Source organism: Solenopsis invicta, chromosome 10 (genome assembly GCF_016802725.1).
Source record: "Solenopsis invicta isolate M01_SB chromosome 10, UNIL_Sinv_3.0, whole genome shotgun sequence".
In the NCBI taxonomy this organism is placed as follows: domain Eukaryota; kingdom Metazoa; phylum Arthropoda; class Insecta; order Hymenoptera; family Formicidae; genus Solenopsis; species Solenopsis invicta.
In genome coordinates this window covers 17,936,073-17,958,929 of record NC_052673.1, presented here as the reverse complement: position 1 = coordinate 17,958,929, position 22,857 = coordinate 17,936,073, and the positions used below count along the sequence as shown (strand labels likewise).

At 39.1% G+C, this 22,857-nt stretch overlaps 1 protein-coding gene across 1 annotated transcript; it reads left to right on the top strand.

Annotated features, from left to right (window-relative positions):
- Positions 1-22,658, top strand: LOC105197736 (protein stum). The gene is given in 11 exon segments (XM_011164247.3): positions 1-488; positions 884-945; positions 1,703-2,079; positions 2,918-4,539; positions 4,541-4,654; positions 4,657-4,688; positions 18,333-18,596; positions 19,476-19,704; positions 20,158-20,284; positions 20,427-20,642; positions 21,103-22,658. Coding segments are annotated over 9 exon segments (3,090 nt in total). The 5' UTR covers positions 1-488; positions 884-945; positions 1,703-1,718; the 3' UTR covers positions 21,228-22,658.
- The last annotated feature ends 199 nt before the right edge of the window (positions 22,659-22,857 follow it).

Genomic DNA, 22,857 nt, shown 5'->3' with positions numbered 1-22,857 from the left:
AAGTTATCATTAAACTTTCGACGGGAGGGTTATCGCGCGACGCGACGGGTCGGGTCGTCTCGGTCGCGAGCGTTTCGACGACAGTTGAATTGTACTCCGATGAGCTCTGTGAGGATTTGGAAAGTACGTCCGCGCGCGGAACTTCTTTATTACACGGCGATGCAGCGTTGCGCGACGAGACGAGACGGGACGAAGCAACGCGATGCGCCGGCCACATCGGGAATGTAGCTCAGCGGTAAGCGTGATGAATTCGCTCGGGCGATCGTCTGCGAGAGCGTGAATAAAGGCGTTGTTCCTTGTATCCGCCGGGGGGGATATACTCTCGTTGCCCGGACACGTGCCAAGCCGCACAGAACGAATGACCATACGCGCGCATTCGTTAATTGCCGGCTGCGCCGAGCCGCGTTTCTTCCTTTTCCGACAAAGGATCGGCGATCTCGACGGACGGTGCATCGCGAGGAACCACCGCCGTCACCGCCGGCGAAACGGTAATTACATGGAAATTTAATGTAAGCGCCGTATTGATCCGTTCCTCGAATATTATCAATATTTGCCGCCGACATCGACTGGCGAACGGTTGATATCGAAAACGACGAACAAAGGACAGCTCGCTTTTATTCTCGACAAATGAAAGCAAGTGCGGACGGAGAGAAATGTACGCGCAATTTGTTTAAACTTTTCACATTGTGCGCGACGAAGAGCTGTCGATCGATCAGGATGGTCGAGACGACCGTTTCTACTTTTTGCAATTTTCCATCCGCGGACGGAACCGCAATCTTAGCGCTCCATCTCGACTTTTATCGAAATAAAAATTTCTCTATTACATTTTTACGACGGTCACGCACTCTCTCTCTTTCTAAGTAAAGATTTCTATTCTTTGCAGGTGGGAGTAACGGCGGATCTCGGCGTCCCTCTCACTTCGGCGACCTGCATGAAGGGCACCAGGTACGATCTCAGGTTTGAGTTCAAATTACATAGAACGAATTATACATGTATCTAGCAGTGAGAAAAGATTTGTTAATTTGACTAAATTTTTCAACTTGATTACATTTTTTTTTAGTTTAAGTATTTATAATATGCATTTGACTTAAATACATAAAATACTCAAGTTTATATATTTAATATAAATACTTGAACTAAAGTTTGCAATCAGGTTGCAAAATTTGGTCAAGTTAACTTTTTCTCTCAGTGCAGAGAAAAGTTATGTTTTAAATTGATGAAATCGTTCCTTTAACTTGGTTCTTTTAAGTTGAAATAAAAATACCTTTGAGGAAAATAAATAATTATTTAATTTAAAAAAATGAATTATTAGCCTTTTTTTATAAATGTATTAAAGAAATTTAGATTTCTCAAAAAATGAATTTAGCGCATTATTGAATAGATACAATAGCAATTAATCCCCGAATTTAAACGCAATAATACCATCGTTATTAATGTTACGTTTGTACTGCAAATCGTCATTGTGGTTAAAATAACACAGAATCGTAGTTATAAAACCATATTTTTAAATGTAATCTGTATGATAAATTAAAAAAAAAAAGAAAAAACAAATATATGAAACATTTTTTCTCCTTTCTCCGATTTCGTCACTTTGATTTCGCGTGGATTTATCAACATTTTTGTAATTTTATTAATAGCACAAGTTCGGGGATTAGTGCAGACGCAGGTCAATCGTATTAACGTTATAATTTTCCAATAAAAGATAGGGCCTCGTAAGAATGAGGCGGACCGATCATGACGGCCACGTCGCGCGGCAGGGTCCGCCACCCTTCCGGGTGTTGGCCGTTCCCGACAGCATGTACCTATCGCCCCCCGTGGCGCCACCGCCTCCCCGCGCGCCCGAACCTTACAAGGTCGCCCCGACGTCGACGTCCTTCGGCAGGGCGCACCGTCGTTCCAGCTTCGTGATACTCGCCGAGTCCAGGCCGGCGAGTCCGGAAACCGGCGATGCGACCTTGCAGACAGGAAGGGTCTCACCCTTTCGCGGACGTGGCTTCAAGGGGCCACCCCCTCGCTCAATGTCGAGGCCGCAGTCGCCGGAAGTCGGGGACGGACGTCGACGCAGAGTCGATCGAAGGGGTAAATAGGAAAGATGCCATCTATTTGAATATGAATCGAATCGAATCGAATCAAATCGAATAAGATAAGTTTCGATTCGATTTAGATTTCAATCTCTTATCATTTAAATTCAGACCATTCGATTTCGAATTTGAAGATTGGAATACGAATTGCATATATTGATAATTTTACAAAATTATATTTAAAATGACTCTTTATATTATACAATCAATATTACTCTTTCTACTTAGAAATTTGTTTATTATATCTATATTTAAAATATCTATATTTAAATATATATCTATATTTAAAAATTAAATAATAAATATGAAATAAATAAATTAAAAGTTATGTTTCAATGATCCGATTCGAGTTTGACATAAAATAACTTTGATTCTTTTTAGCAAGTGATCGAGTTTTTATTGAGAGCGAGTTAAAATTTTTTTTAAATAAATTTTGTGAGAATGTTTCAAAGATTCCAAGATCAAATTTAATAGTCTTTGACATTACGTCGCTAAAATATCTTGAAGAGCTCAGGCAGCTGAAATGTTCAAAAGACATTGCAAAATGTAAAAGATGCTACGATCTTTCAGACGTATTTCGCATATTTTAAGTAATATGTTTATAAAGAAAGTTCATTTAAAGATTATTGTTCTTGGTGCTGAAAATTAAAATTTAATGGCGGGCATTCTTATGATTCAAGTTAAGAAAAAACTTATAGATAAAAAATTTTTATTTTGTATGTAACGCTATATAACGCAAAGTAAAATTATTCATTCAAGTTTATACGTTGCTTTACATAGAACCAATCATTCTGTCAACGATGGTCCCTGTTAAGTGACGCGTTTATGTTTTGCAGTGTCGTTGTCGCAGCAGAACAGTCCAAGAAGAAGCCTGATACCGCAGCCGACTTATCGTCAACGATCCACCTCCTTGACGAAGGACAACGAGCGTTCGCCGTCGCCGAAGATCGGTCGTCGAGTCGATTCGAGGACGCGATTGAACGTCTCGAGAAATCGATTGAACGCAGCCGATTCGAAATCACGGCTGAACGACTCGAAGACGCGTCTGAACAAATTCGATTCTCGGAGTCGTACGAACTTGACCGAGACCAAGGCCCGCTTCATCTCCAACTCCACCAGCAATCTCAACAGCAATTCGACGCGCCGGCCGCCGGCGACGAAGGGCTCGACGCGACTGTCGCCGATCCAAGGCACCCCGACGAAACCGGAGAAGACGACCCCTCGATCGAACGTAAGAGGGAAAGATGCTACGAGACAATCTCCCACGAAAACGTCGAGAACGCCGTCGCAGAAGAACAACGTAAGTCAAAGGGACAGTCAGAGCAAAAATCCCAGCAAAGAACGTCTCCTTTCGCCGTCGAAGATTCCCCTGAAGACCAGCAAGGCGAACGGTTCGTCGAATACTGGCAGGTTCATTTCGATGCCCGAGCAGAGCAGCGGAAAGATAGACAGGATTGTAAAAGAAGGCAGAAGCGACAAGCAGAACGGCCAATCAGTTCAGAATGGTCGATCCGAATCGAGCTCGAAGGAAAACGGAATAGATGGCAATTTTTCAGGCAATGCGGACGACGTGGATCTTAGAGATCTTCTGAAGCAAACCTCGCAGGCGATCGGCACGTCCAGCGAACGTTTGGTGAACACCACGACGACCACGGCGGTGCAGCCGCTGCACATCGACGCGAACACGCATCTCGTGGAGCGCAACGATGGTTCAATGACGAATCAGCAGAAGGAACGGCCCGACGGAACGCTCAGGCCCTCGGTCTCTCCCGCATCCAAGGGCGAATCGCCGGTGCCCGCCGCGTCGACGCCGAACGCAACGTTGACGAGCCAAAGATCCTCGCCGTTTAACGAAAATCAATCGGCTAGAGCAAGCCAAGCGATTAATCCTGGAAACGATACGAAGGATTCTTCCGTCGGAGCGGAAGGTAGCACCGGAGGACACTCGAAGAACAGTAGCGTCAGTCAATCCATGAAGAGCGTCAAAACGAACGACGAAGTTCATCAGCGTTCCAGCAACCAGTCTTCTGCCAATCAGCGTTCTGGCAAAAATAATCAAAACGCTCGTGCGTCCAAACCAAGCGGCGGGAATGCTTCGGAAGAACAAGAAGCCGCTTCGTCAGAGATGAAGAGTGGCACCGCGAGTAGCAAGACGAATGTTTCGGCAAACGACAAGATGCCCACGGTGATGGAGAACGACTCGAAGGTCAAAGCGGCCGAGGGAGCGGAGACGACGATGAATAACACGACGGCGATGAGCAACAGCGCGATGACGACGAACAACGTGGCGAAGAGCAATCACAATGTGAATCCCGCGGTCGGTGCAGTGAATGCAGGTGTGAACAGTGAACATGCCGTGGTACGAACGAGGAACGAGAATCGCGGCAGCGACGCATCGTTGAAGTCGTCCACCGGCGTGTCCACGGACTCGATCGAGAGCGTGAGATCGACGGACACGGACGGACACGGGGGTGAGCGTGAACACGGTGAGGGGAGTGTCCTCGCCAAGGGAGAAAACGGGCGTGCACACGGTGAAGCGGTCGCAGGAGATCGAGACCCTCAGCGGCAACATCGCATCGCCCGCGTCGAGCAGAACGGAGAGCCAGCGTGAGTGTCAATTTTATTCTATTCAACTGCATGTTACAGGCGTTACAGCGAACCTGATACATCGCGTTTTTCGTGCAAAAGTACAAAGGTTAAAGTTAAGAGATTTTTCAAAAGTTATCTCAAAAATCTTCTTTCCATTTTGTCCACTCTATGGAATTTTTTTGATATATATTGCAAAATGATTTCGAGCTTCAAATGGAACAGAAAATTATCTTCTTATGGTTATTTCTACGAAATATTTTGTTAAAGTAATTTTTACTCACATGTCAAAGTTTAAACTTTGAATGAAGAATATAAATGCACTTTTTAGCTGCATTTCCCATTTCCACCCAAACTTTCTTCTTCCTTCTCTCTTCCGTTCTGTCTTTCTCTTCCTCCTACTCTACTTATGACGTCAGTTCGTTTTGTTTGAACTGTAATTAAACGCAATCAATGTCAAAGAGATTAATAGCACGCAGCTAAAAAAACATGCATCTAATGCGTAGATGATTAATTACGTCAATTCGTTATGCGATAATTATGCGTTGTCAAGCAATGGCGTACTAAAATGCATTCTACGAAATACGTATTTTTACGACTTTTTGATGAAAAAGCAGACTACTGGTTGAATTTATAAATCTCTCCGTTTTGTCCGAGTCGCGTGATACTCGCTCAAACGAAGTTTACACGCGTGAGTTGCATCCGCTCTGATACTCGCGTCGTTTTCGCCCACGCGATCGATAAAAAATTAAAGCCAATTGATCTGGACTGCGCCTCGAGGGCAATTGTAATCAGATCGAAAGATGAAATTTTTTTTCTGCGGACCGGACGGCACGGCAACAAGACATCGCTCTCCATTAAACGAGAATGAAAACTTTCGTGACGCGATTGTTTTGCAAAAAGAATTGCATAGTAATCGGAATCTCATCGCCCTGTCTAAGCTCCTCGACTCTCACGCGCAACCATTCTGACTCGAAACTCGATTCTAATTTTTCGCCAGTGTTCGAGTCAACTACTTAATGCTTGATTCCCAAGAGTTCTTCCGTAACTTTCTAGAAGAGGAGTACAAGAAGAGTGATCTTTCACGAGACAAGTGTACAAACTCTTTTTAACTTGGATTTCAAGCTCTTAGGCTCGAATATCGAACTTTGTAGATGTACAGTTAAGCTTATTTATTCACGCGAAACATGTGATTACTGGGTTCAGCTTTCAAATTATGTTCGCTTTTATTCGCTTCGCAATTGCTCGAACGAAATTTCTTTCGATATAAATCTGAGATTGTTTCAAAGTGCGGTTCTACAACGTGAAATTATTAGACGTGTACTTCCATCGCGCCGTAATAACAAACCTAAGGCGTCTCTCTTGTTGCACTACGTGCAGCTTTGGCCAGAGGTGCATAGAGTGATTTTATTACAATAGTTTGTATTCGATGGCTGCAAATCAAGTGTTACAACCAATCTTTAAGGTACTTTATCGCACTATTAGAAAGCACACACGGCGCGAGAACAATGTAACGTGTCCATAGATTTATACGAAATGTATTTTAATATATTTTATGTGCAAGGGTGGAACTTGCAAAATCCTGTATGAGAATTTATCGCCTCTTAGCACCAGCCAGGTTCGTTTGTCGCAATTTGCCGGCGACTCGTGCCTTGACCGAGCCTGTATGTCTTACATACGGGCATGTCCGTGCATCGAGTTTCTGACGAGTGTATACACGTGTAGATCGCGTCATTCGCGTTGTACTATGTGTAGTATTGCAGTAATTTCGCGGGTATCTCAAAGCAAATCGCAGGGCCGTTGCGTTACTGCGCAGTTATTTATTCATCATTCCACGAGACGCTTCCAGTCTACCACTTCTCAAGACAAACTCACCGCCGAGCTTAATTGTGATCGCATGATTTAGGGGATTCCGAGTGACTCCAGATGGGATAATCAATTTTGGCAGTTCGTCTGTCGACTGAGTCATCATACGTGGCCGCAGACGTGTATTTCACAGGTCGTCACTTCTCAGAAAGCTGATAATCGGATCGCGCTAGATAGCAGTAAAACGGACGATTTCTACGCTAATTTCGATTCCGACTCCATTAAACTTGATATAAAATACGGAAAACACTGGAGTGTTTAAAAATTACATTTTTAAACCCCTTCCTCTAAACTATAGAATTGTTGAATTAATATAATCATATATAATAATTAAATTCTAAGCGCTTTCTGCTTTCGTGCTACTTTTATAGACATTATTTATATATTAACGATATATATATAACGATTTCTCTCGACTGCGAGTTAGCGCAAGTTATTCGCTCGAATGGCTGAATTTCTCAAATGGTAGAAAATTTCTCGGTCCTTCTTTTTGCACTCCTTTGAAACTTTCTCTGTGCTTAGATCTGTATCGTCCTTAGCCTGCCGCGTAAATAGCGTAAATTTCGCGGTTGCTAAATCCTAATAAATCACGTCGGCTGCTGTGTGTTCGCAAGTATATCCGTTCACCGACTCGGAGTCGGGGGTTAGACGCAATATCGTCCAAGATTAAAAAAAAACTTCTGGAAAGCTATTTTCTACCAAACAATGATTCGTTATTCGCAGACCGAGTAGCGCGACGCGATTTTGTTATTGCGGAATACGAGCGCTGCCCGTGAAAAGACGTACGCGCTCCCGCGGAAAGTTTTCGCTTCGCCAGCCAAGACACGAACAGGCCGAGGAAGTTCTCGTCCTATCTACAGTCGCGCAAGATTCAAGAGTTCCTTCACCCCGGCTAGTTATAAACCTCCACCTTCGGCCGAAGCGGCCGAGGTGTGTCTATCGATCGTGCTGGGATTTACATCGACGAGCCACCGTGGGCTAGCTCAAGGGGATAATAAATTAGAATCCCCGAACCATCCTTCTTCGCCGTCATAATGGCCGCCGTCCCGGGACAGGTATTTTAATAAGAATACTTTTGACATCCGTCCACCCGTCGACGCCACCCCCTCTTCAAAATATGCGGAATCGAGATAGTTAATTGGCATTTACTGTTTCACGCTAATCTCTCGCATAAATATTTAAGAGATTTTTAATGGCCATTCAAGATGGAATTATAATGTAGTTTTTATTCGATTTACTTAACATTTTTAAGCAAAAATTGTATATATTAGATATAGCAAAATATTATATTTATATATTTGAATTTTTAAGTGATTCTATTTAAAAAATATAAAATGCCGAATGTTTCGTGATTCCGCGAAAAGTTTTATAAAAAGCGTCAAATATCTTTTCCGACTGATAACTTTTATTACTAAAATCCAGTTATGTTATTACCATCGATCCTGCGGTGATCTCGCTATAAGGTTTTCAAAACTCAATTTCACCCACTTTCTGAATAATCGGCTCATTTAGCTTTTCCCTGCCTCCATTTTCAAAATTAGATTTTGATGAATAATTAATGAAGCCGCGCTAGATCCGCCGAAGGTACGTTGCACCTCATTCATTATTTATTACAGCCACACGTTACATCTGCGTGCGTCGATCAATTAGGACATCGGCGGCGATCAGTTCCTCAACATCGCCGAACTTGCGCGAGTCTCGCGTTGCACAAACCGGCGTGCGATTATTATTCCCGTAATTGCATGGAGATTAAATTTTTTCTACGTGAGAGATCCTCTCGCTGTAATTTCGTGTGATATTATTACCGGTCACGTTACGTTCCAATGACTCACAAGACCGCAATAGCGTGACGGTGTTATAAGCGCTCTTGCTAAAGCCGTATTACGATTATAACTTAATCTCGCAAACCAAATTCCGGAAATTTTTGGAATAATCGCATGCTCTTCGGTTTGAAATCTTGTCGGTTCGCGACATTTGAAACGTGATAACCTTGAGAGGAGCGCGCCTTCTTATCAAAAGAGCCTCTTGTAAGAAACTTTTGAATTCATGAATTAATTATACAAAACTATGAAACTTCTTTTTCTAATTTCCTTTTACGTGTGTAAGAATATTTGTCTTCTGTCGTGATCGTAAATGTGTTGCGTACACGTTTTGATGGAATGCATTATTTAGATATGAGAAAAATATATTCTAAGTCGAGAAGAAAAGTAACTGTGCAAATGATATAAATTACTTTGAATCTTATTACTTCGAATCAATTGCATTTGTATATAATCACGCAGGGAGATGAATTAATATCATTTATTTGCTATAACAAACAATTGTTAATTGTTAAAAAAAAAAAATACACTGAGTGAAGAACTAATAATACATGTACTTCTCTACAATCAGTAGACCAAATCATTACATCAAAATCGCATTAAAAATAATATTGCAAAATTTTAATGATTCAAAATATTTAAAATAGGAAATGTTTTTTTTTAAGTATGTAGTTATTGTAAGAAATGAGCAATATGTCTATTTTATCTCAATTTATTTTCTTAAGCACATACTTTGCAATATGATTTATGCAATTTTATTATTGCTAATTGCAATATATTTATAATAATTATCAAATTCTTCCTATTATTTAATTAACAGTTTAATGGATATTTAAAATAATATATTTTTTGAAATCCATATTTTAATTTTAAATACTAGCTTTAAAAAATATAAGAAACATTTTCTGGAGCTATTTTAAGCAATATACAAGCAAAAAGACAAATATGTTTTATATTTTTGGCTTTGATAAATTAGAAATCTTTTTCTTCTTTTTTTCTCTTTGAAGAAATATAACTTTGTCCGAACGATTTGTTAGATAAAAAAAAATCACGGGTGTACTTACGAAAGTACATCCTTGTATCTAACGGCTGATCTCTCACGCGAGCCAACGCGCTCACGATCACACGTTGACTTCTACGGAACGCTAAACCTTCTCTTTGCCACAAAGATATGTCGCGTCGTGGAAAATGCAATGTACGACGATCGTTCACGGAAAAAATATGGCGTTCCACTTCTTTTACGAACGTTTTCCTTCGCGTATTTTTCTACAACACGAGAAAATAGAACAATCCTCGTATATCGATTCTACATCATCCAAATTTCCAAATCATCGTTACGAAGCTCTACTTTTATCGACTGTTTAATGCGTTCGCGTGGCAGTTTTCCGTTATTCTTTTCCAAGTTACGCTAATCATATTCTTTCGGCAACAATCGACACTTAAAAAACGAATGTATTTTCTTTCTCGAGCGATAATCGATCGGACTTCTTCTGCAAGTAAGAATCGATTATGGAACTTTTACTTAAGAGGAAGGGTGTCTCCACTCGGTGTTGTTTAAGAAGAATTGCTTTCATGAAAGTCAGATTACGCCTGAAGAAAAAAGGAAACTAATTTGAGATAATAAGAATTAAGGTGCAGAACCAACTTATCGGAGAGTGATTCGTCTAATTGAGAATCGCGGGGTAAACCGCTGCCCACAAATTTGCACATTAATGGCATAATAGCTAGCAGCTAGATACTAAATCTCGCTGGTAATTCACAGCGATACCTAACCTAAGCGATTAAATTACTCGTGGCAATTTTTATTCACTTTCCGTGATGTGCTCGTGCATAGATCGTTTCAAAAAATGTTTTCTTAGACTTAAACAAGCTGAAATGAAGATACTTTCAACAAGTTAAAAGATAATAAAATAATAAAGCATTAGTTAGTGTTATTTAAATTGGCAGTTATCACATATAACTATTGTATAATATTTCCGTCAAATAATATTTTCAAACTTTTACATAACATTGTGTAGATAATCAACATTAAAATAATTCATATTTTTTTGTTCTACATTTTTGGTACATTATTGCTTGCATAAATCAAAAGTAATAATGGCGATTACTAAGACATTGTAATATAATATCTCTCTCTTTGGCAAAAATATTACATTTAATACATTCATTTCACGTATACACTTTGTTCTCGCTTTCGATTTACAAGCAAGCAAGTTCACAAAAAGCACTCAAGGAAAATACATCTTGAGCTACACGATCAAATCCAAGACCAGGGACTCTTCACGCGAGTTGTAGAATGGAGTGGCTCGGCTTTTAAGCTCGAGGATCAAATGAATCCTTTTTTTTTCTCTGTGGGCGCGACAATCGGCGAATTAAGGGAAGTGTCCTCGCGCGGACTTGGGGTGGTGGCTATAAAGAGAACACAGGCGGAGCGAGTGAAATACGAGTGGTGGCGCGAGTCGACCTTGGCCGCACGCGACGCGACGCGACGCGCCGCGTCGCGACGCCTCGCCGGTCACTTGCCACGTTACGTCGATTTTCGGTCGTTTGTGCCGCCCCTTTCCCACGATACGTGCGATTAATCTGACGTTTCGTTCGAATTTGCCTGTAGAGACCATCCGCCCAGAAGTGACCGGCCGGTTTTCCATTGAGACATTCGATCGCATATTCATCTGGTTACCTTCTTTTTCGTTCTATGACGTGTAATATCCAAGATAACTTGTTTGTTTCGTAAAAAGAGGGAGACCAGTCCGTTTGAGACTGACGGTGTTAAACAACCGCATAGGAGGATTAATGGGTTCGAAAGAATGCGGCGAGGCAGCACGTGCTCTCCCGCATCACGCGATAATCCGATTTAGCCGGCTGATCCGCACCCGTTGACTCATATGCGGTGCTGGGAGAATAATCAGGTACAAGTACCTTTTTATATGTAGATATTTATGGAAATATACGGTAGGTGTAACGGCGGATTGGTTATTGCGCTATTAATTTTCCATTTAAATTCATGCTTTATGAAAGTCTGATTTTGGATATGGAAAATGCTTGTTTGCACATCGCGAGGGAGAAATCTGTCTCTATGTTAACTAGAGAGTATGACAGAGAATGAAGTTATGATATAATAGGTGCCGTCTGACTGTCTCGTTGACTTTTCTACTGAAATCACTGAAATCACAATTTTTGCAAGAGAAATACAGTAACGTCTTTTTGCTTTTATTTAAAAAAAGAAAACGAAAGATCGTGCTTTACAGTTTCTTAGTTACGTTATTTATGTATTTATTATACATTTCTTTACAATTGTATGCACACACATCTAACTGTATTATTTCGCCCTCAGGTAGACCACTTAATTTCAATGCGATCGCACGTGCCTCGCTTTTGCTTTATTAACGCACGCTCGCGTTTTTTTATGTAAACTAGCAGCCCATTTCCCACAATTCGACATAATTGAGCCGCTGATCCTCGATAACGCGTTCACGGGAAACGTTCACGGTATATGCATCGTGCAGCGCAAAAATATTAGATGCGAAAATGCGTTATTAAAGATCGAGCGAAACAAAATTTCAATATAATTTGCATATAGCGTTATGCATTCACCTCCTTCGAATCCGCGGCGCTCTCCCGCTACCTTTGCTCGTTTCCTCCAGTCCAATTTAATCGCTACTCCCGCATATTAGGCTAATTGCATCCTTGATATCCTCGTGACTAAGAACAGAACGTGTGTCAGAAAGGCGCATCGGCTCGCAATGTTAATAGATATACGAGAACAGTTTTTTTTTAATTTTTTTAAATCCTTACACGCGGTTAAGATATAAGCAGAAAACTCAACGGTACCCTCGGATTTGCATGTTGCGTGTTTGCGTTAAAAATTTGACAATTGCTTAGAAAGATTAATATACTCGAGATAGACTCGCTTTCTCGCGCAACGAGATTGAATACCCGAATTTCAATTTCTTTCTCGCGTGCACCCTTCCTCCGATCACATCGCTCTCGCATCTATTGATTATATTTAATATTAATCGATGGGTAAACTATTTTTAATTCGTAAACGGCATCGTGCGGGCTATAAATAAACGAGGCCCGCACGCATTTTTATTTGCATGTCGCGGCAGTTAGGTGCACGGAATTGCAGAGAGGTTTGCATTATTAATTCGTTTGCATTAATAATCCGGGAATTTCATCAGAGAAAAACGAGAGAATAACGAGTAGTAGATTATATTACTGATAAATACGCTTTCGCGTTACAGGATTGAACATATCAATGTCCTGCGTCCTACTTCGTTTTTTTACGTTATTATTAATGCCAGAAATTCGTATCTTTCGATGGGATCGTTTAATATATGAAAAAAAATATCGCCTAATAATATACTAAGGAAATTTCATTTCAGGCTCATAACTCATATTTATTAACGCGAGCGATTATGGTAGCGATTATAACTGGCTCTCACGTTGTTTCCGAGGGCAGTGCAATATTGAAAAATATGCTCGAATTTGCGAACAAGCATATAACATTGGTAACGATCTTTCGTACCTGCTTACTTATTAATTTTGCTTGTCACGTTGCCATTGCAATTTAAATGTACGCCCATTTGCGGGATGTAGAATTTATAATTCACGTATTCTTATCGCTATCAGTTGCTGCCAAACCGAGAAAATGTCACACTTCATTGAATGTATTTGTGGGATAAAATAATCAGAATACCGATCATGTAACCTTTCCTTTAAGACGGAATCGCGCAGAGAAAAAACATCTCCATTAAAATTTTAATGAGGAAAATTTTCACGTTTCACAAATATATACAAAAATATATTAAAAAATACCGCCAAGAAAAGCGATTACTAAATTTACCTTTTTTTCATATAATAATGATTATCTTTAACAAACAAATATTTTATTGGTAATTGTTTTAAAATTACAAATCACAAATTTTAGAAAAATTTATTATTATGTATACATAAAAAAAAAAAGAAATTATTCTCTTTCGAAAAATATTATAAAATTGCATCGAATAAATAATAATAATAAGCAAATCAAATTTTTGTTTTAATATTCACAATTAAAGTATTAATTCTTAAAAGATTCAGAATATATTTTTCGAACAAATTTGATGCTTATGATGAACTTTCAGATTTGCGGATATGTGGAACTTTGAAACATTTAAAATAAGTAATTTATACTCTCAATTCAAGTATATATATTTTCTCTACACAAAAATTTTTTAAGTAAATATTACTTGTTTCAAGTAAATGATGAGTTTAATTTAAAATTATTACCAAGAAAATATTTTTTGCAAAGATAAATTACTTAAAAGAAAAAGGAAGACTAAAAATTAAGAAATAATTTTTCTTAGCACAAGAATATTTTTCTGTGTAGAGCAAACATTACGTAACCGCCATACATATGTTAAGTTTTATTTAACAACGATCTGTACGTGTTGACAAAAGTTTTCCGATGAGACTATACCTCACGTATTATCGAGATACGTGTTAACAGGGTCAGTCATGCGTGCTGTGATCGCCAGTCAATCACACGCCCTTCGCACCCCTTCGTGAACTTCGTTTACGTGCGTAAAGAAATTTCAGGGGTTGTTCCCGTTACATTTTATGCATCACGTCACGTAGAAGCGTTTTACAAGGCAGCACGACGAGCTGTTGTAGTTTTACTATTACGACAGTCATTAAAATTTGTGCGAATGATAATGTCACTCGCGTCACGAAACAATCCCATTGTCGCGAATCTGAAACGCGGCATTCATTTCGTTGCGCTCGAGTTTATCTTTCGGGAAAAATGGGTTTGCACGCTGGGAAAAAGATACTTGAAAATTTATTTGCGAGACATGAATTTATTTCACTGAATTATATCTTTATTTGAATACGAAATAAAGTGCCATCCCTAGCAAATAAATTCCAATTAATAAGAAAAACGAGTTAAAAAAATTTCACGGAGATATATATTTCATCACAATAAAATTATTTTATAACCAATATATATATATAAAAAAAAAAAAACATCACAAGTAACATTTGCTTGCTAATATTTTTACTTTTTTCTCAGTGCACGTAATCCGATAGCAAATGCCAGCTCTTTTTTACGATATCCCTCCATGTGTTTTCTCCTTTTATTATTTATATTTTTCCCAGACAGATTTTGTTTCAAATGTTTCGTATTTACGCTGAGAAAAATGTTTGGATTTCACCAACAAGACGTACATGGTGGAATACATAGTAGAATAGCCAAATAGAAAAATTCGAGCTACCATTGTTGGTCGACGTTTCATAACTAGAACATTTCATAGTCTCAACTGTAAGAATTCGGTTAGCATGTTTGAATCTATAAAATTTTTGTTCATTAAACGTTTCTTTTATTAAAAAATTCTGACCTATCTAAATATAGGTAAATTTAATATTATTATCAAGAATTCTAATATATTGAACAGGAAAAAATTATAAGAAATTAATGATGCTTATCTTGTAATTTTTAAAAAAATTAGAATTTATTTTCCAATAGATATGCAATCAGATTTTTTTTCTAGTATAACATTTAACGCTACAGCTGATGTATATATTAAAACTAAAATATGATGTATATATCGTTTTACGATTCAAAAAATTCCTGAGAACATTAATCCTGCAAGTCATATAATTAAACGTTTTAACACCGAATTCATGAAAAATCGCACGTTAGATCTAGATCCACAGGGGCTGATGGTAGAGATCCCGAGAAGATTTGGCGATGAGGAAAACGAGAAAACAAAAGTAGCGAGAATTAGCACACATTATTCCCGAACACAATGCGCTTACTGTTGCAGCAACGCGCACGAGATCGATCTGACCGATTAATGAAATTATGGAGAACGCTCGTTGGACAATGCCTAGTTGGACAATGCCTAGTTAGGCGAGTTTCATTCGCATAACGCGCATCTGCGGAGATCGGCCGGAAGCCTCTGAAAGATGACGCTCTGATTCCCAACATAATCCGCGCGCCGAGTTTTTCTGGGATCCTCCGCTCTCGTTAGCAGTGGCGCAATTACGGGGGAAAGTGTTCGGCACAGCACAAAATTACCCACATCGAAGTAGATCGCGAAGTATTTGCGCTTTAATGACACCACATTTTGCGCGAACTTTTCGCGTCCCTTCCACCCGCCTCCTCTTCGCCGTCCTTGCCTCTTTAATCAACGGCGCAAATGGTGGATACGAACTTTCAGACACGTGCAACTTTTAATGGTTTTGTCGAGCGTGTCGTGAATCGCGATCCAGCTGTGTAATCGCCCGACCGGTCCGTGCTTTTAGTGTGCCACCAGGGTTAATCCTTTTTAGGGCGGGTAAATTTCAGAGCCACCCTTTGGACGCGAACGCGATAATTTATTTTGACGATGTGGGAGACTAGAGAATTGTCTAACCTCAATTTTTTCAAGGAATGCCAAAAATGTATAAAATATAGAAGTGTGAAAGATGAATGTGTAAACAGTTCTTGGGTTAACAACAAACCTCAATAATTAATAAAGTACTTCAAAAAGAGATAGTTACTTGTAATTATAAAAAATTATTAAAAAAATAGCTTTTAGATATTAGAAAAAAGATTGAACTAAAAATCTACAGAAATAAATATTAGTATTGTAAAAACACTATTTTAAACAACAATTTAACATATTGTTATTTACCTCCCGTATTTAACTATTTGATTATCAAACCATGACTAAAGCAGTCTCCTTCGAATAAATAATAAAATATTTCGTAATCTTGTTAAAGATCTTTCTAAGGGCTCGTAAAAGTGCATCGAAGATGATAAAATGCAATTTATCGGCGCACGCGGAACATTGTTTTCGCATAATTTTCTCAGCGTATAATATCATAATATCCTTTTTCGCGGACCGACGACAGAAGTTGGCTGTTAATATTTTACTGTTTACTGATATTTACTAGTTTATGACCGCAGTTTACATAGCCCGCGGCGGTCGACAAGAAAGTCTGTTCCTCGAAAAAATAAATTTCCAGACTTAAAAGCGTTAAAAGTTGAACACTTTACAGCGTAATGTAAAATAAATAAAAGAAGAAACAAAATAAAAGATTAAAAAATATAAATTGTTATGAATCATTACTTTACTATAAATAAATATCAGTTATATGCAAATTAATAATTTATAACAATTTAGAGTATCAAAGTAAAAATTTTAAAAATTATTCGTGACTATCGTGCACATCTATATAAACGACATACGATAAATTTTCGTTGCAAAATTTTCTTTTACAAATATTTTTCAATATCAATATTCTGTTTATCAGTGCAAACACAAAGTCAGAAAAATATTTTACATTTTTCATCGCAGAAGGCAAATATTGTCGTTTCGGACTCTTCCGACTTTGTGTACGCGAACGAGTGTGATCCTAATTCTAAAATAAGCTCGCAATCAATCCGGCAGCAACCGCCCTCCTTTCGATCAGCGAAAGTGCTCACCTCCCGCTCAAGGGTTAAGGTGACGAATTACAAGCGCGGCTTTAATGCCGTGCAGCCACCGGCGGGGCAACCCCGACACGCGCGCAGCGTCGCGACGCGCGCCGCGCCGGGGAGAAAATCGGCCGTGGCCGCCTTGAAAACCGGCCGGTTAAGGTAAAGAACTTCGTGTCGCGCGTATCGATTTCGCGGTCAGCCAGTTGGCCAGCTCACGGGGTCGAAGGGGGCGGGAACGGCAAAGGGGGAGATAGAAAATCTTCGCGTGACCGGTCGTGGTCGGCCTCGCACCCTCTCGCGCCCTGCTACCCTAGGCGCGACCGCGTCTTGCCGAGACTGCGGCACCCGCAATCACTGACCGAAGTCACCGGAGACCGGCCGCCGGTGATGGCTGCTCCTTGACTTACGAACCGCCCCGTCGCGATCCGGTTTCCACCCTCATCAATCGTCCTCGCGATCGTCCTCGTGCCTCCCCGATCGCCCGGATCTCACTCTTCGCCGATGTTCCTGCTCATTCCTGCGCGAGTCTGCCGTCGGCGTGTCTATCGTGACTTCAAGATCGGCGATCGCGACGTCATCGACGTTCACCGATCACCCACGAAGTTTCCGAAAGGTGGTTCTCCAGTTTGCGAGGGTATTGCGTGTATACACTATAGGTAAGGTTTCCCCGATTGCGATTGCGTGCGCGGACAGAGGGATGGGACCTGCGCGGCTTCGGACTGCACCGCGCGTTTATGCCTTTGGTATGCGTGAGGATTTTGTGTTGCGATTAGCTTCGTGCGCGAGGAATCTTCTGTTCCTTCGCGTCGATCGCTACTTGGCGATCTAAGTCACGAAACGCGTTTCGCTAGTAAATATAATCATTTGCATTTTTTTAATGCGCATTTATGCACGACAGCCTGTGCTTGTTGTCTATTTAACTTCGAGCGACTTGAAAACATCGGTGTAAATCAGTTTATTACTATTTTGTAAAACAGACCTTGCGATTCTGGATGTAAAATTTGCGCCTTTACGTTTAAAAGCGTAAGTATTATACTTCGCCAACAATCCGTTCTCCTCATCCAGTTAACGTAATCAATACTTTCTGATATTACTATATATTTTACACATGACTCATATATGTATGTATACAGGTGTATATAGGTGCTAATAGTCTATGCAGCTAATGCAAAATCGATAATAATCTTTCAGGAATAAATTGCCGGACGTTAACGTAGCATAAAGTGAATTAAGTGAGAAATAATATATAAATTTCTTATAATTTTCTTATTTTAAAGAAAAATTAGTTCACGGGTAATTCTAAATGTATAATAATCCTGTACTTCTAGGAAAAATGACTTGTATGTACATATCTACTCCAACCTGAATCTTTTATTTTTTCACCAAAGTTAATAAATATACGATTTAACTACATAATTATGCAATTAATTACATAATTATTGAAATTAAATGTATGCATGTTTTACAAATTTACTCTTAAAAAAAAAAAATAATAATAATCATCAGTGGTATGCCCCGATTATTTTGTTGCAGTGTCCTGGCATCCAGCAACGAGAAGCAACGCGATAGTGAAAAATTGTTGGCACGTTGGGGAAGATCCTTGAGTCAATACTGCAAGTGTTGCTCCGGTATGAGGTGCCTCGCTTGCCGTAGAGATCCCAAGAGTCTCCTGTGGACCAGGAAGCAAGGGAGACCGACGGTGATCGACGACGTCCCGCCGCCTGTTGCAAATCCCGATGCACCGCCACCCGCAACGAACGCGTTGTCGTGCTGGTCGAAATTAAAGGCGCGGTGCAGGTACCGTTTAACGACTTGAATTTCACTCGGTTAAGTGCCACCAAGCGAATAATTGCATTCGCGTCACGTACATTTTATTAGAAGGGTATAAAATGTTTAAAGATCGTGTGAAAAAAATTGAAAATTTATGCGAGAAAAAGTCTTTTCTGTGAAAACATCATGCGCGAAGATATCTTGTCGGAATCGATTCTTAGTTTTCAAGGGATTCACTCTGCAACTTGTTATCTTTACTTAGCCACGAGCTTGCTTCCAGAACTTTTGGATTCGGTTTCTTCTAATTTTCCTTTACTTCTTACTTATCATCCTCGTTTCCTTTCCTATATTATTCTCTTTACGCTCCACTTTGCTATTATATATTTATATTTTTAGTTTCTCTAGACTTTCTGTGAGCGCGATTTGTCGGTTCTTTAAAAATCTAATTTCAGTTTCCGGTTCTTTTAACGCCTTTCATTAAATATTCTCAAAAATTAAAATTTACATTTAACAGAGAGATATTTAAATTTTTCTAGATGTCTTTCAGTAAGCGATAACTTGGAAAGAGAAAATCTTTTTGAAAAATGATACGCATTACTTATAATAATTTCGAAATCTTTTTTGAACTTTTGTGGTTTATTGCTACACTGAGAAAAAAATATTTAAAAATTTATTCCTTAAAAATTTATAATTAATTTCAATAAAATAAATATTTAAATACGACGAAATAAAATTGTATTCTTAGCAAATATAACTATAAATGTGAATATCTACAACTATCGAAGAAAACGTTACAAGCAATATTTTCTTACTAATATTTTTTTCTCAGTGTATATTATCGAGTTATTAGAAGAATTTTAAGAATCTGGAAAATTTTAAACGTGTCGCGAAATATTCTTCTGACAGGTGCGTTCGTCTACGAGAGAGACTACGAGAGATCAAGTGTTGCACGAGAAAAGCGAGGGTCGCCCCTGCCGAGTCTACCGTTTGCTGCCCGCCCGAGAGAAGATGCGGTGCGATCTGCCGCCGCGTGTTCGGCTGTTGCAAATGCAACTGCAAACGCGCGGACACGCAACAAAGAAATACACGTGCCAAGCACAGTCTTACGAGCGTGGCGCCGCCGCCTTTGTCGGAGGTACGCGAACACCGTTTGCCCAAACGAAAATTATTATTATTATTACATTCCGTCGAGAAGAAAACAAACCGTATTTCATTTTACATACCTGAATTTTCAAAATCTTTGTGAGCGCAATTTGTCTGATTTTTAGAAATTTAGCTTTACAGTTTTGGAACATTTCTTGGAATATTATTTAGAATGCTTTTATTTTCTTTAAAAAAAATTGCAATTATAAAATTCAATAATTTCCAAAGATAGTTTCTTTTTATTTCACTCGATTTAAAAGTTTTGTGCCAAATCTGTATAAAGCAGAGGCACAGAAAGTTCCAAACCAGTTGAGTTAATATTTATGAAATAGACATCCAGAGGGTGCAACATGGTTTACTCCGCAGAGATATAACGATTCAGAAACTACTTTTAGAAATCGTTTTTCTCACTTATAAAACGAGAACTCGATGTGCAATGTCGTAGGAATCGAAGGCTAAGCTACCGGATGTTCTGGTGGAGCATAATTCCGTTATGCGCGGCGCCATTCCTTGTCTGCCAGTCCCTCTCGCCTGGTTTTGCCTAGTGTGGAACTTCCTACTACCGGGCACTGGTACGATTAATTTAAATATTGATAACATCATCTCGCGAAAGCCTTCCGTTGGGAAACCATTATTGATTTCTCAAATTTTCAAGTGGTTATTCCTCCGTAAAATCAATATTCTCTCCCTAATAATTTAATTGAATTCACCTAGGAACCGTTTGGAGCGGCTTGTTCAACCTGTGCACCGGACAGCCGAGATTTTCCGCCGTTGCCGGAGTGAAATCACGACTCGGTGCATTTATCGTCAATCTTATCGTGGGTGTGGTCAATCTTATCGTGGGTGTGGGCCAACTGTTCACCGTTCTGTTCTGCCTCGTCGGATGGGGCTGGAGCATTTGGTGGGGCGTCACCATGGTCCGCTTAGCCAGTGAGCATTCTACTTATAGCAAATTGGCCGCTTACCGAATTATTCAAAGTATTTATTCGCAATAAGCATCAAATAATATAAAATCATATCGCTGTATAAAAACAGCTATCTACATTTATTTTGTTTAGTGTAGATTGTAAGCATTATCCTTTCTTATAAAGTATTATATATTTAAATATTATTTTTTGTTACACTTTGATTGAAAAAATATAATTATATTTCATGTAATTATACTTTTTATAATCAAAAGAGGGAAAATATAACAAAATTATTTTTGAAAATATTTTGAGAGAGAAATTTATATTTATTTCAAACAACTGATCGCAAGTTATTTCTGAAGGACTGTTATCAATTTTTAGTTTTTTGCAAACCGAGTAAAAGTTTTGAATTCTGTAAACTGGAATGTAACATAGAACTCCTAGAATGTATAACGCAACATATAAAATGCATTAAATTACAGGGAAGTACAAGCGGGTCAAGGATTCGGAGGCTGCTCACAACGATCCTGAAGCCAGAGGGGGTGAGTCAGCTCCCCTGCCCGGCGTGCCGAGTCAGGCCTTGCGAGGGATGGAGAGAGCGCGATGATGGATTTTTAATGAAGAGGAGAGCGTCCTCCAATTATCTAAAAATATTTTCTATCTCGTTCGACAAGTCTTCGCGTTACTTCCCTTAATATCGGTCATTCCGAGTTGAAGACTATCGTCGTATGAAAAAAATTGTACCGTTGACACGAATATAAGCATCTCGTACAAACGTTAAATATTTGTGAAGACAATTAGTCGATAAGAACAATTTCTCGGCTACGATCGAGTCACGACGGAGAGTAAAGATTTAATTAAAAAACTTACGATAACATGTTAAGCCGTGCGAAAGTTCTAAAAAAGATCGTAAATTATTAAAACGATTTGATAGCCTTGTCTGGTGCCTTTTTCCTTTCATCATTTAATCCTCGCTGTTCTTGAAAGGAAAGAGAATTTTTTTTATCGCGAGGTTAATAATAGAATCTCTAAGTATAAGTTACGAATCTCATATCAAAAAACTTTTTCTCTCGCGCGGCTTAGTGTGTTATTTAATTAAAATCTTCAATTCAATGAGACACTTCTCGAAAGAAAGTATCACCGAGATTCTCTTGCAGGTTGCTTGTAAAGTCTCTGTTTTATTTTCTCAAAATTAGAATTATGGTGCTTGTATATTACTCGACATATTTTTTTAAATTATTATATATTATATAAGATACTAAATATATTGTATTTCATAAAAAAAAAAAAAAAAAAAATGATTTCTAGAATAATTGGCATCATTTTTTAACGACGCTATTGACTGAAGCAAATAAATACCAGAAAAATTAAACGCGTTTAGAATTCTTTCTATCAAGTTAATAAGACTCGAGAGTTACGAATTCTCTTGCAAGCGCCGTTCCCGAAAAGTTTGTTCTCGCAGGAATTAAGATCGACGCTTCCACATAAAGTAGACAGAGACTGCGCGAGCGCCCCGCATTTTTCTACGCAGCGCAAACTTTCGTTCTCGTCGACGAAAGGTCTAATTGTTTTTTTTTGTCTTTTTTTTTTATCGAGCTGGAGGCCTATCAGAATCCGAAGACGTTCTTGAAGATTAATCGCTTTCAGTGAAAGCATCTTTAACCGAGGCGTTCTTTCAAAATGTACTCGTTGCGTCGATGAGGATGATTTACGGGGAGCGGATCGCATTTGGCGACGACGGTAATCGCATCGCGATATTGAATTGCAGCAATGGTACGCAAGTAGACATTAAACTTATACACGGTAGCTAAGCTTGGGATCTTCGGAGGCGGGATTACCGCAATCTCCGGGGACGCGGGTCTTGAAGCGATATCGATGGGATAATTACGTTTTGAAAAAACGCGCTTTATATTTTTACAAGCGCAACATACACATACACATATGTACGAGTACTCGAGACTTACCCTGATTAGACTTATATACTTATTAACTCTTGTAAATATGAAAAATACATTACTTACGTCAATTTTTAATGTAACACCTGCCTCTGGAAATTCTTGTACTTCCCCTCCCTCCTTCTTTCTCCCATCCGCGATCGCAACTACTTTTCATGCGCCTTTACTTACATCTCTATTTATCTTTTCCTATCTGTTACAACTAGTACATTTCGTTTGTCTATGACTCCATACGTACAAACATTTTTTAAAGTTACACTTTTCGCGATAAAAATATAACAC